Below are 15722 nucleotides of genomic sequence, written 5' to 3'. Positions count from 1 at the left end.
CAGCATCAGTGCTGATCTGCCCTCGTGCTTAGGACCTGCTAAGAGGGAGATGGCTGTGGGCAGTGCCCTGCTGCCAGGAGGGGTCTGCAGGGCCGAGCTGAGCACAGAGCGGGTGGGATGGGGTCTGTGAGCACTGAGAGGGAGGAGACCTGGGGACAGAGAAAACAGCTCCCTGCAGGGACAGCTCCAGGCAGCAGAGAGCCAGGCCACCCCTCTGCATCACTCTCTGCTCAGCTGCCTGGGGAAAGAGAGAAGAGTTTGGAGAAAGGGACTTTGAAACTGGACTCCTGGGAGCTCACTAAAGTCCAGTTTCTTCTTCAAGTACTTTGTTAGTGAGGTCATCCTGCAACGGAGAGAGGTGTAATAAGCACAGGGCACCTGCATGGTGACCAGCAGGTCAGTCGTGGGCAGAGCAGCTCTCCTGACTGTGCATTAGGGCACAGGGAGCCCATTTGTCCCTCAGGACTCTGCAGTGTTCAGGCTGAGAGCAATGCAAAAGATGTTGTCTTCTGCCCCTCACAGAAAATGCCTTCCTCAGCAGCACAAACCTGAGCTCACAAAAAAGAGCTGAATGAAGTTCCCCCCAAAAAAGACAAGTATTTTTTAAGGGATTTTTTGGGAAACAGCATAGGACTGCCTCAAAGAAGTCTGCCCTAAAGTGTCAATGTTTTCTCCTCTTCCAACAGTCCCCCATGCCCAGAGTGAACTAATGTCCAACAGCAGCTCCATCACTGAGTTCCTCCTCCTGGCATTTGCAGACACGCGGGAGCTGCAGCTCTTGCACTTCTGGCTCTTGCTGGGCATCTACCTGGCTGCGCTCCTGGGCAACGGCCTCATCATCACCGCCGTAGCCTGCGACCACCACCTCCACACTCCCATGTACTTCTTCCTCCTCAACCTCTCCCTCCTCGACCTGGGCTCCATCTCCACCACTCTCCCCAAAGCCATGGCCAATTCATTCTGGCACACCAGGGCCATCTCCTACTTGGGATGTGCTGCCCACGTCTTTTTCTTTCTCTTCTTGATTGTAGGGGAGTATTGTCTTCTCACCGTCATGGCCTATGACCGCTATGTTGCCATCTGCCAACCCCTGCACTACGGGACCCTCCTGGGCAGCAGAGCTTGTGTCCACATGGCAGCAGCTGCCTGGGGCACTGCATTGCTCAATTCTGTGCTGCACACTGCCAATACATTTTCCCTACCTCTCTGCCGAAGCAATGTCCTGCACCATTTCTTCTGTGAAATCCCCCACATCCTCAAGCTCGCCTGCTCAGACACCTACCTCAGGGAAGTTGGGCTTCTTGTGGTTAGTACCTGTTTAGTTTTTGGATGTTTTGTTTTCATTGTGCTGTCTTATGTGCAGATCTTCAGGGCCGTGCTGAGGATCCCCTCTGAGCAGGGACGGCACAAAGCCTTTTCCACATGCCTCCCTCACCTGGCCGTGGTCTCCCTCGTTGTCAGCACTGCCATCTTTGCCTACCTGAAGCCCCCCTCCATCTCCTCCCCATGGCTGGATCTGGTGGTGTCAGTTCTGTACTCGGTGATGCCTCCAGCAGTGAACCCCCTCATCTACAGCATGAGGAACAAGGAGCTCAAGGATGCCCTATGGAAACTGATGACTGGATGTTAATCTGAAGCAATCAACTGCCCATCTTCTTCTGCAGAGCAGTTATAATGTAACTCATTACAGGCCCAGCTGGTCATCTGTAGTTTTTGGTGGTGGTGGTGGTGTTTTACTTGTGATAATGTTTTCATCCCCTTTCTAATTCACCCTCTGCTTTTCTTTTCTGACCAAGTGGCTGTGTAAACGAGGAGCTGTGCTGTCTGTGTGCTTAAACAAAATAAAGGGCCCTGCAGCAACTTTTTCTTTTCTGACATCCTTCCTCCAAGAACTTTTGGGAGCTGCAGGGACAATTGCTGTGTGCAGAGGTGGAGAGGAAGAGTGTCCTGACATGGCAGCACTGCCAGGGAGCACTTGGTCTTCCACAGCTGTTCTCTTTTCACTTCCACACTCTCTTTCTGATGCCTTAGGTTTGGTGTAAGGCCTGATTGCTCTGGCAGCTTGGTCTTAGTTCTGCTGCATGGCAGTCCTGTGACCGCAGGCAGGGACAGGCAATGGGCACTTCTGTGACAGAGCTGGCCTCGGTAAGAGTGGATCCATCATGAAAGGGGATCTTCTGAGGGCAGTGCCTGAAGGCTTAGGTCTTCTTCCAAAGTTGCTCTCACAAACATGCCCAAGAAAGTGGCCCGCAGAGGAAAACAGCAGTGTACAGCTAAACAGTGTGAGTGTGCAGGGTTGGGGCATGCAGCAGTGTCCTCGCACAGCCAGGCCTCCTGTGAGACCTGAAAGACCAGCAGAGCAGGGTGTGGTCTGTGCCCGTGTTCACTGGACACCCTGGGAAGCTGCCCCAGGGCAATCATCATGGACTAGCCCCTCACAGCCACCATTTCCAGCACTCGCCTCTCACCCCTGTTCGCAGAGGTTCTTTGACCCTCCACGGAGGGACACCAAATGAGTAGCTCAGAAGTCCATGTTGGCATTGTATGGATGAGATGTAAGCATGCACATCATGCGCGTGAGGTGAGATGAACCTGAGTGAGCACAAATGCCACCAGCTATTCCTAGGGCTTCCCTGAAGGCCTGAGAGACAGGCAACATCTTGAGGTCACTTCATGTTGGGAATAACATCCCATGGGAAACCACCTGAATGCAGCACTGGGATGTGTTCCTTGAATGGAGGTCCCTGTGTCCATTTCTCTTGCCTTGGGGCATCTCAGATGAGTGCAGAGCAGGGCGACACACGGCAGGGCTGAGGTGCCTCCCAGCCTCTGGGAGTGGCAAGAGGAGGCCAGAGAGACACGGTGACTCCTGCAATGCACTGCCTGTGCGTGTGCAAGGGAAGGGCTCGTGTCTCTGAACACATCTGTGTGCATCAGGAGTGCCTGAGGCCAGCTCAGCTGTGGACACCTGACAGAGCCCTGACACTGCTGTGTGACTCCAGGAACAACCCCCACCCTCCCAGTGAGATTCAGCTCAGCTGCCTTGGACAGGCTCATTGCAGGTGCTCCTGTTTGCTATCACCCTTGCCTGTGATTCTGGACTGTGCCCTCAAAAGTGCCAGAGCAAGGAGAGAGGTTGTGGGGTCCATGGAAAGGCAGACGTCAAAGTCATCTTCAAGAAGGACAGGAACGAGAATTGGGAGAATTACAGGCTGGTCATCCTACCTCCGTCCCTGGGAAGGTGATGGGACATGTCCTCCTGCAGCCGCCTCCAGGCACTTGAAGGACAAGAAAGGGATGGCTGAACCAAAATGGAGAGGGGAAAGTAGGCATGTTGTGTACAGGGATTTTGCAAGGCCTTTGACATGGTCTCCCATGGTGTCCTTAGAGCAGGTTGGTGCTATCTGGGCTGAAGAAGTGGACGTTATGGTGGGTGGGAAGTTGGCTGGATGATCAAGCCCAAATGTCGTCAGTGGTACAAAGTCCTCCGTGCAGCCAGTTACTAGCGGCATCCCTCAGTGACCAGCACTTGGGCCAACACTGTTGACCATCTTTATTATCCCCCTCTATGATGTGACAGAGTGCGCTTTCAGCTCCTTTGTGGATGATGCAAAGCTGGGGGAGGCCTTGAACAACCTCATCTAGTTCACCCTGCCTTGAGCAGGAAAGTCGGACACAATGATGTTCAGGGCTCTCTTCACACTTGCGTTAACCTGTGAGTCAATGAATCTTTCCCTTGAAGAGGTTTTTGAAAGTTGAATAGGCTGAGGAAGAAGGGGAAAAAAAGAGGCAGAAGAGGAGATATAAAATGTGTCAACACAAATACTTCAGTTCCTCTGAAGAATGTTTCTCCACTCCAATCGTTGGTAGGAAATATATTTGACAAATTTGCTAAAACAAGCATACTTTTATCCAGTCAGGTCTGTGCCATAAGGAGGGTGGTGGATGGGTATGGTATTATGAGGTTGCTTGTGTCTCAGAAACTCCTCATCCAGTAGGAAGGGTATGGCTGTGAAGGGGACTGTGAGGTCAGTTCTGTCTCTGGAGGTGCTAGGCAGCAGAAGGAACATGGCTGGGAAAGTACCTCTGCCCGAGTACCCCATAGGCCCTGTCCAGGAAGAGGGCTTGGATAGGGGTTGTCATGTCCATTCCGCCGAGTACATGATGGGACAGCCGCAGGCACATGGCTTGGTCGCGTCTATATGAGAAGCTGAAAGGCCAGCAGCAGTCATGTGGTTTAGAAGATCATGGTGAGGTTACTTCTCTCTGGTCAGGTGAAAGGCCACAAGAAGGCTAACGGGTTGGGTTGCCTGCTTGAAGGGTCCTTTCTGAGAGTCAAGCTTTCCTTGGTAGCGGGGAAAAGCAAAAGAGAGAGAAAAAAATATGACAAAGTGCAACTTGGAAGGTGGAGACTGGCTATCAGGAGGAAGTGTCACTCGAAGGGTACTGCTGTGGTGCAAGAGGTCACCCAGAAGGAGTGTGGATCAGCCCATGGCTTTGTGTTTGAAGGAACAGCCAGTGAGGGTGGAGATACACCAGTGAACGTACGGAAATGGTGAGGTGAGAGCAAGGCGGGGAAGCGAGATGGGTGTCTACAGCCTGCAGGGAAAGAGGGGCAGGTGTAGGACAGTGTAGAACAGCCTGCGGTGGAGATGGCAAAGGGCGCTGGCAATGCTGGAAGGCACCGACAGAACCAGGTTTCTGTCCCCATGGCTCTGGCAGTTGTCTCTGCCACTGAGGTCTCTGAGAAGACATGTTGTCCTCATGGCACTGGGCCTCGATGCCTCCTCGCAGCCCCATGGCGAAGCTGGAAGTTGTTGTGCCATTGTTGTCCTTCGCTCGGCCTTGCACACCCCACATCCCACGGTCCCAGGAAGAGCCCTGAGCCACGCGTGAGGGACAGGACCTCCCTTGCCATGGGCTGGAGATCAGGGCTTGACCTTTCTGCTTCATAAAGCAAAGCAAGGGTTTTCTCAGCATTACAGCCACCTGCACAGTGCCTTTGCCTACCTGCAATCACAGCCTCCAATTCTCTGCTCTAACGAGTCCCTGGGGAGGCTTTGTCAGTAAAGGCCCTCAGTGGGGCCAATCAGTGCTTCAAGGTACTTTGGGTTTTGCTTCTGACTTGGACTTCTTGAGAGGTTTGTTCAATCTCCTCCCAGTGTCTGAGGTTCATGGATTCAGCACCAAATACATCATGGGGCTCATTAAAATACAGAAAGCCTAATGAACTATTTCTCTTCCTAATTTCTTCAAGTCTTCAAGCCCTGTACAGCTAATTGGAGTCATTTCATACTGTAGAGAAGGAGGAAGATTTAAGTGCACCTAATAAGAATGAGGTTTTTTAAAGTATATTTTTAATTACTTTTCATTTTAAAGAAGAGGTGATAGAAGCTTTCTCTGATTAATATTGATGCAGAGTGTCTCCTCAGGAGGTCTGGGCAGGTAGGAAAAGCAGTCCCTTGAGGTCTGACACTGTATGGAGAACTTTGCTCCTCACCTCCCCAGCCTCACCATTTCTGACATTGGCCACCTGGGACTTGCATCACTCTTCCTTGCATCAGACTTCTCCACTGAAGTCTGCAGCTGGATGTTACAGCTCCTTTGCACCATCTCCCGCCTGCTCTCCTTAGAGAACTGGCTGCACACAGGCACAGAAGATTTTTTCCTATTTGTAAGACAAGAAAAGTAAAGCATGATCACTTTTCATAAACAATCAAACACACTCTGTAACCATAGGCTCAGTACAAGCTGCCTCTAGTGAGGTTGCCTTTTTACAAAGGATAATCTTGTCAGAAATGTTTTAGATGGGTAGATACAAAAAGCTGGATAGAAACATAACTAAAAAGTTGGCTACAGAGAGAATTAGACTACTGAAAGACAGGCCAACTTTTACTCCCTGAACCTCCAAGCAGCAGCATAGGTGAGAGGGATGTGAATGAACAAAGAGTAAGGGAGGAGAAAAGTGGAGAATAATGGAAAGGGCCTTTGCCTCGGCCATCTGCATCTGACAAGATGACTTCAGAAATGGTCATTGTATCAGGACAGGTGCAAGTATATGAAAGATCAGAGAAACTAAATACACCATAGAACAGGCAAAATAGTGGTAGGAGTTACAGGGGAAGATGATTGATATTTCTTTGGAATATCCCTTTTGAATTGGGATTAGTAGAGGTCTCTTGTGAGTGAGGACATGCCAATGCTGCACCATCTTTGAAAGGGGCCAAAATGCAACCCAGGGAACCACAGGCTGTACAAGCTGCTTTGGTGAGGAGGGGCCATCAATGAGAGGCCTCTTGAGTGACATTTCTGGGCACCTAAAAGAGAAGAATGTGTCCAAAAGCAGGCAGCATGGACTTACCAATGGTAACTCATGCCTCAGTAAGGCAGTGGTGACAGTAAGGAAAGCTCTCAGGTTTCCGTGACCATGGAAGCAAGTACGTCAATGTTAGCATAGTCAGAGCAGCAGCAGCTTTCTTGTGCTGCTCCAGGCTGTGTGGCTCAGATGCAGGGCTACTTGACAGGTATCCCCAAACAGCCCTGATCATTTCCTTTGCTTCCCCATTCATTCCCTGTTCACTCTTTCCCCACCTCTCCAGTCCTACTCTTTAACCTTATCCACTCCCGTGCAAAAAGTCAACCCCTTTTCACCATTTCCCCACTGGCGCTGCATTTCCTCACTTTGCACCCTCCTTTCTTGTTTCGGAGATGGTTATCCCGGTGCTTTCTACCTTGATTAGCAACTCCATGACACTACTACTCTTTTCTTATCTGTAGTGTCCTGTCGCTGCTTAAGTTCTGGTCTTGTTAGAGGCATCATGCCTCAGGAGGGACATCAGCACATGTACTTTGAATGCCTGCCTGCTGGAGGTTCAGTCCAGAGGGACCTTGACCCCCCTGGGGATTTGGCCAACAGAAACCTGAAGGCTGAGAAGGAAAAGCTGCAGAAGAACTCCAGGCAGCAGCATGGGCAGTGACCATAGCAGCTAAGGAGTGCCCTGAGGAGAAGGGCCTGCGAGTCCTGATGGCTGCCATATGAGCCAGTGGGCTTTGCCTTTCAAAAGGGGAATGGAGAGACTGGAGAGGGTGCGGAGGAGGCCTGCCAAGATGGAGTGAGGAGCCTAAAGCAGGAGCTGTGAGGAGAGTCTGAGGGAACTGGGCCTCTCTAGCCTGCTGAAGTGGAGGCATGGGGCAACCTCATAAGAGCCTACACCTACGTGGAGAGATGATGGAGCCAAGCTCTCTTCTGCAGTGGCCAATGATATGACAGAGGCAACAGCCACAAACTGCCTCTTGGGAGCTTCAGGCTGAGCCTCAAGAAAAGAAAATGGACTAGGAGGAGCGTTGCTGTGATCTCCACCTTTGGAGCTCTTCAGGTTTTGAGCTCCACAGCCACAGCCAGCCTGGAGGCTGGACTAGAGACCCCCAGAAGACTCTTTCCCACCAACCCTTCCAAGAGCCTGTGCCTTCACCACGTGCCCTCTGAGAAAAGATGAAGGTGGAGGTGAGGGTCTCTGCATCATATGCTCATAGGAGAATTCAGGGTGGAAGGCAGCTAAGGAGGTTGGTAGTGCAACGCCCAGCTCCAAGCAGGGCAAGCTCTGAGGTCAGACCAGGTTGCTCAGTACATGCCAGCATCCAGAGAGAGAGCTTACACGTGAAGCAGGCACCTAGGCCACCATTACAGACATGGAGATGAGGCATTTGACCAGCTCCGTCAACACAGCTGACAGTATGCCATGCCTCCTGAGATTCCTGGGAACATCCACCTGCTTGTCCAGAGGAGTGCCTTCCTTCTGCAGTTTCCTGGCATAGCTGCAGAGCATGGGGTGCTTTAGGCTGTAAACAGAATTGAAAGAAAGCCTCTGCCTTGGGTACTCTCAACTGAATTGCTGAAAGAGCAAGGATGGAGGGATCTCAGCATTTGCAGGTTCCTGTGGGAGATGTAAGGCCTCCAAGAAAGGAGCTGAAGAGAACACTTTAGAACTAGCATAGCCTTTAGATCATTTCGGATGTGATGGCTCGCTCCCCCAGCTCAATCATTGGCACCCACAAACCTCACCTGCTCTTCCTTTCTCTCCTCCCAAACCCTGAGCAAGGGACAGGAGGAAAGGCAGCAGAAAGGCCCTTAGGGCTCTGTGAATGAGCTGGGGTCTGGCACTTGGCAGGGCCACAGTGTCATTGCAGTGGACCCCCAAGAAAGAACCAAGGTGGGAAGTGAGTGTGCAAGGCTGAATCCACAAAGTCCACGGGCAGGTGTCGTGGTTTAACCCCAGCCGGCAGCTAAGCACCACGCAGCCGCTCGCTCACTGCCCCCCCACCCCTGGGATGGGGGAGAGAATCAGGAAAAAAAACCTCGTGAGTTGAGATAAAGACAGTTTAATAGGACAGAAAGGAATGAAAAACAATAATAATAATAATATGACAATAGTAATACTAAAAGAATTAAACTATACAAAGCAAGTGGTGCACAATGCAATTGCTCACCACTCATTGACGATGCCCAGTTAGTTCCCGAGCCGCGATCCCCCCTCCCAGTTAACTCCCCCCAGTTTATATACTGGGCATGATGTCATATGGTATGGAATAGCTCTTTGGCCAGTTTGGGTCAGCTGTCCTGGCTGTGTCCCCTCCCAGCTTCTTGTGCCCCTCCAGCCTTCTTGCTGGCTGGGCATGAGAAGCTGAAAATCCTTGACTTAGTATAAACACTACTTAGCAACACTAAAACATCAGTGTGTTATCAACATATTTTCCTACTAAATCCAAAACACAGCACTATACCAGCTCCTAGGAAGAAAATTAACTCTGTCCTAGCCGAAACCAGGACAGGAGGATGCAAAAAAGAAAAGCATGGCCAACAGGGAAAGGATTAACAGAGGTGGTGGGCTGACCCCAGCCAGCTACTAAGCCCCCACCCAGTTACTTGCTTGCTCCCCCAACAGCAGCGTGGGGAAGAGAATCGGAAGGGTAAAAGCAAGAAAAACTCATGGGTTGAAATAAAGAGAGTTTCATAAGTGAAGCAAAGCTCCATTTGCAAGCAAAACAAAAAAGGAATTCAGTCACTACTTCCCATCGGCAGAGGATGTTTCGCCATTTCCATTAAAGCTTCCAGGCCTTCAGCATGATGACTTGAGAAGACAAATGCCATAACCACAAATGCCCCCGATCCTCGTCCTTTCCCAGGCTTTTACTGCTGAGCATGACGTCATCCGGTATGGAATATCCCTTTGGTCAGTTGGGGTCAGCTGTCCCAGCTCTATCCCCTCCCAGTTTCTTGCCCAGCCACAGCCCACTTGCTGGCGGGGCAGCGTGAGAAACAGAGAAGGCCTTCCTGTTGTGTAAGCACTGCTCAGCAATAGCTAAAACATCGGCTTGTTATCAATACTCTTTCAATCACAAATCCCAAACTTGGTACCTTACTGGGCTGCGATGAAGAAAATTAACTCCCTCCCAACCAGCCAGGGTCGGATGGACTTTTTGGGAGCTCTGAGGTGCTACAGTGAAGAACTTGAGAGGGGGGAAAAGGGAAGCAGGAAAGGAAAGGGGAGGCCAAGGATGTCATTGGTGCTCTTTGGGGTGCCGGTGATGCAGCCTTGTACCTGATGGGAATTATTGCCACAGCCAGAGGGAACCTGAGTGCTTTCCTTAATGTTCCGGCCATGAAGGGGAAGGAATGGAAGTGTCATCCAGGCTGGAAGGGACCTTGGAAGATGTCTGTAGACAAGCCAACTCAAAGCAGGGTCACATGGGGTTGCTCATGGTTTTATGCAGGTGGTCTGAGACACTTCCAGGGACGGAGGCAGCGCACACTCTCTGGGAAACAGCTTCCCGTGTCTGACTGTCCTCATGTTGCAAAGGTTTCTCCCTGTATTGAGCCTGACCCTCTCGTGCTTCAGCTCATTGCCTCCTGTGCTCCTGTCTTGCACCACAGTGACTTCTTGGAAACCTCACCGTCGGCAGTGCAAGGCTGTTAGGTCCTCGCCCTCAAAGCCCTCCGTTCTCCAGGGTGAACAAGCCCAGCTCCTCCCCCTCTCCTAACAGGGCAAGTGCTCCAGCCCTGACCATCTTTGTGGCCCTTTACCGAACTGCTTCCAGTTTGCCAATGTCTCTCTGGCCTTGTGGGGCACCAAAACCTGGGTAAGCAGTCTGGATGTGGTGAAACAAGTGGTAAGCAGAGGGAGCTAATGACTTCCCCTGGCTGTGCTCCTGCTCGTGCAGCCCAGCGTGCTGTTGGCCTCCATGTTGATGGCTCATCTTTTGCCTAATGAAACCCAAGGACTCACCTAGGCAGTCCCTGCCCTATCTCATTGCAGAGCTTTGGTCTACTTCAGGGGAAGGACTTTGAATTTGTCCTTATTGGATACCATGAGGTTCCTATTGGTCCGTGCCACCGGCCTGTCTATGTCCTTTGTGGTGGCAACCCTGCCCTCCAGTGTAGCGTCTGCTCTCCTCAGTGTGATGTCTTCTACAAATGTCATGAAAAATCACTCTCGCATTTCCTCCAGGTCATTAAAAAGACATGAAGCAGGGCAGGTTGCCAATAGAGCCCTGCAGGACCCGACTAGCTAGATGCCTCCAGGCAGAGGACCACGTATTGTCCATGTACCTCCAAGCTCACCTCTCCAGCTGGTTTTTACCCATCTGCTTATCCCCCCTTGCAGGCCATAATATCCTACTACTGAATATTGCAGGGGACGATGCTGAAAGCCTTGCTGACCTCCAGGTAGAAGAGCACCACTGCTCTCCCCTGTCCAGCAATCCTGCCCTTCCTTCCGAAAAAGCAAAGAGCTGGCCGGGCACAATCTCCTGTGGGTAAATCCAGTCGCCTGCCTTTCAGACACCCAGAAAGGGGATCCGAGTGGACACACTCAGGGGCACAGCCTGCTCAACCTTTGGGCATTTTTGAAAGGTGCATGCAATGTTTGGGTGCTCCCAGTCATCAGGAAGTTCCCCAGTCTCCATGACCTTCCAATGATGATTGAGAGTGGCCTCACTCTGACATTGGTCTGCTCGCTCCTTGGGATGCCGCCCCTCCAGCCCCACGGACTGGAAAGGACTGAGTTTGCTCCAGTGACACCGGAATTGATCCACGCCCACTGCTGGTTGTTTTCCTCCAGAGTCCTGCCTCAAGGAGCAAAGGTTTGGGAGACCTTGCTGGGGAAGACTAAGGCAAAGAAACATAGAGAATAATCTCAGATCTATCTACACTTGCTCTTACTAAGTTCAGCAGTGACCACACAGTATCTTGGATTTTTTCTTTAACTGTTTTGGAAGCAGTAACAGCTCCTCTGGATGCCCTTGAACCTCTTGCAGGGGCCCACACTCAGGAGGCCTTGGCTTCCCTAAAATCACCCCGATTTCTAAATTCCTCCTTGAGTCCCTGCATCCACATCCTGAATGCTTCTTTTCTTTTCTATGGAGCTTCTTGATGAGTTCCTTCTTTAGCCAAGCTGCTCTCCTGAAATGCCTGGTTGTTTTCCTGCTTATGGTGTGGACAGTTCTTGTGCTTGGAAGATGCTTTCCTAAGAGATCAGCTGTACTGAGCTCTGCTGCCCTTGAGTGCCGCTGCCCATGGGACTACCACTAAAAGTCCCCTGAACGGTGGTGTCAGGGCCATTAAAATCTCCCATAAGACTTGGGGTCATGGATCTGGAGACTTCCATGGCTTCCTGAATAAGCCTTCCTCCACTTCCTTCCCCTGACTGCAGGTGCTTGGTCTCCCACCAGGATGTCCTACTAACAGACCTCTCCTCTGACCCTCACCCACAAGGCCTCACCCAACCTGTTGCACAGCCCAGGGAGCAGCTCCATACATACAAGCAGCTCCTGCACACAGAGGGCATCTCCCTCCTCATCCTCCTGGCCCATCTCTCCTGAAAAGCCCGTAGGCACCGTTGCAGCCCCACTAGCAGCGTGAGCTGTCCACCACACCTCACCGTTTCTTCCATCATATCAAAACTCTGTGATGGCCCATGGGACTCCAGCTCCTCCTGGCTGTGCCCCAGGCTGGGGGCATCGATGCACGTTTGGGCTGCAGCACCTCAGCTGTGGCACTGCAGCCCAGCTCAGACTTGTCACAGGCAAATCCGGTACCACGTGCCCAAGACCCAGTGTGTGCAAGTGCTGTGCTTGAGACCAGAGACACGCTGGAGGGGATGGCAGACGGCAATGTGAAGGCACCAAAAGAGGAAACCCTGCTCCCCGCAAGGCCAGAAAAGCAGCGCTGGGCTCTGGAGCCCTGGCAGGAGAAGCCTTTGCTGTCTCTACTGTTGCTGAAGCTCCTGAAGGCCTGTGGTGGAGGTGAAGCTGATCTCCAGGAGCAAGATGCTGCTGAAAATGTCCTTGGGTGTGGACATCCTGTGAGCCAGGAACACTGTGAAATCCTTGGACGGTTCCTTGGTTGTATCATCAAGTGGAGGAATAAAGGACGGCTTGAAGAAGAACGGGCAGAGTTTGAGAGTAGGCAAATGAGCGGAGATCCCAGTGTGATGGGCTTCCTGTTCATGAACTGCCCTGCATCGACTGGGTGGAGATGGGTCAGACTGTGCCTCACTGCAGTGCTGGGATTCAGTCAGTGGCCAACAGAAAGCGAATCTCTCTGAGATGCCACCTGGGCTTGGGCAAAGGCATCAAATCTGTCTGCAATGCTGCCTGAGGTGTCTGCCACGCAACCGCTCTGGACGTGGATGCCTTTCCCGTAGGTCCTGTGCTGCCCCTACCAGCCACACGCAGTTGTGCTGGAGAGCCCTGGCATCTCGCATAGCACCACAGGCCTGTATTTGGCCATTGAGAACCTGCCCTGAATTAGGTGAAGCAACGGGGGGATGTCCATGAGCCAACTGCCATTACAGTCAATGGAGATCTAGGAAATAGAGCTGATGGAGAAGAGAAGGAGAGGGACTTAGCTCCATTTGGTCACCTGACTACCTCTATGGCTGCTGTGGACATCAGGAAAAGGGAAGCTTTTAGTGTCCTAAACGTAAACATCTGCTGTCGTTTCGGTGTACCAAAGGAATTCCCACCGGGCTCCAAGACGATGCCCCCAGACACTGCCCCGTCTCTCAGCACTGCTCCCTGAGAGCTTGCAGTCACCTGCCCATAACTTGGACAACCTCTGGTGTCCCCTCAGATGTCACCAGGTGTTCCCACCTGAACAACTCCCTCAATCAGCATTACTTAGCATGGGAGCTGAGAGAAGCAGCTCACATGCAGGTGCCTGTTTTGTGCCCACGTGAACTGAGGCAAGAGGAATCTCACCTCCTGTGGGCTGGTGCTGTGCACGAGAGGGAGGTGAGCCCTCTTCTAGGAAGTCCCCAGGACTTCCAACTCAGGATGGGATGCCTCGAATGAGTCAGCTGAATCCCTTGCCTCAGCAGGGGTCAAGGAGATCCCTCCCTGTCACTGGCTGGTTGTCCTGTCAGATGATGGGCCAAGGAAAGGCGATTCTCATGCGCCCAGCTCTGTCTTTGACAGGAGAAATGACACAGTTGGAAAGCAGTGTCTCTCCCCAGCTGAGGGAGGGAACATCAATGATTGCTTCAGCGTGTTTCACAGCAGGTTCCCCTGGAGCCCCAGGGACATCTCAAGGGAGTCCAAAGAGGGCCGAGAAAGAGATGCCTTGGGCTGGTGCTCTAATGCTGAGCTGGGTTGTCCTCCTGGGACGGGGAGCTTACGGCAAGCGGGCAGCACAGCAGAGAGACAGCTCTGCCCAAAGCGCAGCAGGGCTGAGGGCACTGCCTGCAGGCACCAAGGGAGAGGAGCGAGGCAGAGAGAGGTTAAAGGCAGTGTGGAGTGGGAGGATGGCTGAGCTCTCACTGGGGCAGAAATCTTCACAGCCCTCTCTACGGTAAGTCTCTGGCTGCAGGGCACTGAACCCGGTGTTCCTGGCGGCATCTCCGAGACCTGGTTCATCCCACAGCCTGTAGGACCTGGCAGGAGGATTCTCACCGTTTCCCTAGTGCAGAGGAGGAGGACGTGCTCTTGAGCAGGGCTTCCCTGCTGCACGTCAGTAGGACAGGGAATGATGGTTTCCTTGTCTTGGGGATGACTGCAGGGGTAGAAAGCTGGGTCTGCAGCCAGGGGTGCCCAGGGCTCTCCTTCTGCGGAGGGTCCCTGCGCCCCTGGGGATCACCCCCAGGGCATTTCCAAGGAAACTTTTCCAGAGGATGGTCAAAGTGGGGATTACCTGAAAGGGAAGGAGTCCGTGCTTTGAGAGTAGTCCTCTTGGTTGGCTGGGTGGGCAGTGGGAGATGGGAATTTATTTTTGCACTCTTGAGAAGGCACGGAGATGCCCCTTCTCTTTCGGAGTTATCTATCTGAGCTGCTCCTTAGCCCTTGTACAGAGAGAGATGCCCCCGGGGCAGTTCCCCGCTGCCAGGAGGGGTTTGCAGGGCAGAGCTGAGCACACAGTGAAAGGGATGGGGCTGTCTTTCTGTGAGCACTGAAAGGGCAGAGCCCTGGGCACAGAGAAGCAGTTCCCGGCAGAGACAGCTCCAGGCAGCAGAGACATTGTCAGAGGGGGAGAGGGAGCACAGCTCAGAAATGTGGGGGAGGGGGGATTCAGGCACCTCCCCGCCATCCCCTGCAGTGCAAGCATCTTCCCCGGAGCAACTCCGTGGTCTCTCCCTCCCTCACTGCCTTGCTCCCTACCCTCAGCATCACAAGCACTTGGCCATCGGTTGCCTTCCCAGCAGCCCGACCAACAAACAGCGGGGTGGGGATTCAGGTTCAGCTGAGACACCAGCACTATGGGTCCTGCCATGCCGATTTTTCCATGGAGGAAAAGCAACCAAACCCCCTCCCCAGCCTTTGGGGCACTGGGCACTAGAGTGTGTGGGGCTGGAGAAGACCTGGCCCTCCCTTCAGGGCAGCCCATCTTGAGGACATTTGAGTCCTTCCCTGGGGGTCCTGCTGGGCTGCAGGCTGCCTTCCAGAAGGTCACAACTCACCCATGGCAACCTTGTGTTTTCCAAGTGCCCAACAGAGAAGACACGACGGGGCTGAGGCCAAGGAAATGCTGCTGGAGGTCTGTCTGGGCAGCTGGAATGAGCCCTCTGTGTCCCTGGCTGGGAAGGGAGAGATGAGATCCTCCTCAGGTACGATGAGATGGGAGCAGGGGTTTGGAGATGTGCACTTGGAAACTGGATTCCTCTGCTCTCAGCAGTATCCTGAGTATTTCTTTTGGGGAGAACACCGCAGTGTGATAGTCCTCCAGCTCAGAAAGCTGCCAGCACAAGGCAGCTGAGACCAGGGCTGATGGACGACCGGCTGTCCTCCCTCTGCACTAAGGGACAGTCCCTTTGCCTGTCAAGACCCACAAGGTTTCACTTGGAGTGCAGCAGGAATGCCAACGATTTCTGCCTTAAAAACACTCCTCAGGTGTGGTGGACAACTAGAACAGAAGAAACAAACCAAAATCCCCTCAGCTCTGCTGTGCCCTCAGGTGAATTGGGAGCAACAATGCGGAAATCACCTTTGATATCAAAAGTGGATTTAACCTGAGATCACCCATGTTTCCTATTTACCTGTAACTGTAGGGCAGGGATTCAGGGCAATTGTACCTGATTGTAGGGGCACATCTTCTGGAAAGGCGAGGCAGTCTTGGAGGATTCTATGAGAAACTGAATAGATTTTGCTCAGATAAATCTGTCCCAAACTTATTGATGCATTTTCTCCTCTGGACAGGCTCCCATGGCCAGGGAAGAAAATGTCCAACAGCAGCT

General features: G+C 52.5%; 1 protein-coding gene across 1 annotated transcript; it reads left to right on the top strand.

The window, feature by feature from the left end:
- The first annotated feature begins 709 nt into the window (after positions 1-709).
- Positions 710-1630, top strand: LOC127028325 (olfactory receptor 14A16-like). Its single transcript, XM_050914039.1, has one exon. It carries the CDS (start codon positions 710-712, stop codon positions 1628-1630), a length of 921 nt encoding a protein of 306 aa, XP_050769996.1.
- The last annotated feature ends 14092 nt before the right edge of the window (positions 1631-15722 follow it).

Source organism: Gymnogyps californianus, unplaced genomic scaffold (assembly GCF_018139145.2).
Source record: "Gymnogyps californianus isolate 813 unplaced genomic scaffold, ASM1813914v2 HiC_scaffold_31, whole genome shotgun sequence".
NCBI classification, from domain to species: Eukaryota; Metazoa; Chordata; class Aves; order Accipitriformes; family Cathartidae; genus Gymnogyps; species Gymnogyps californianus.
This window is presented reverse-complemented; position numbering and strand designations above follow the sequence as displayed.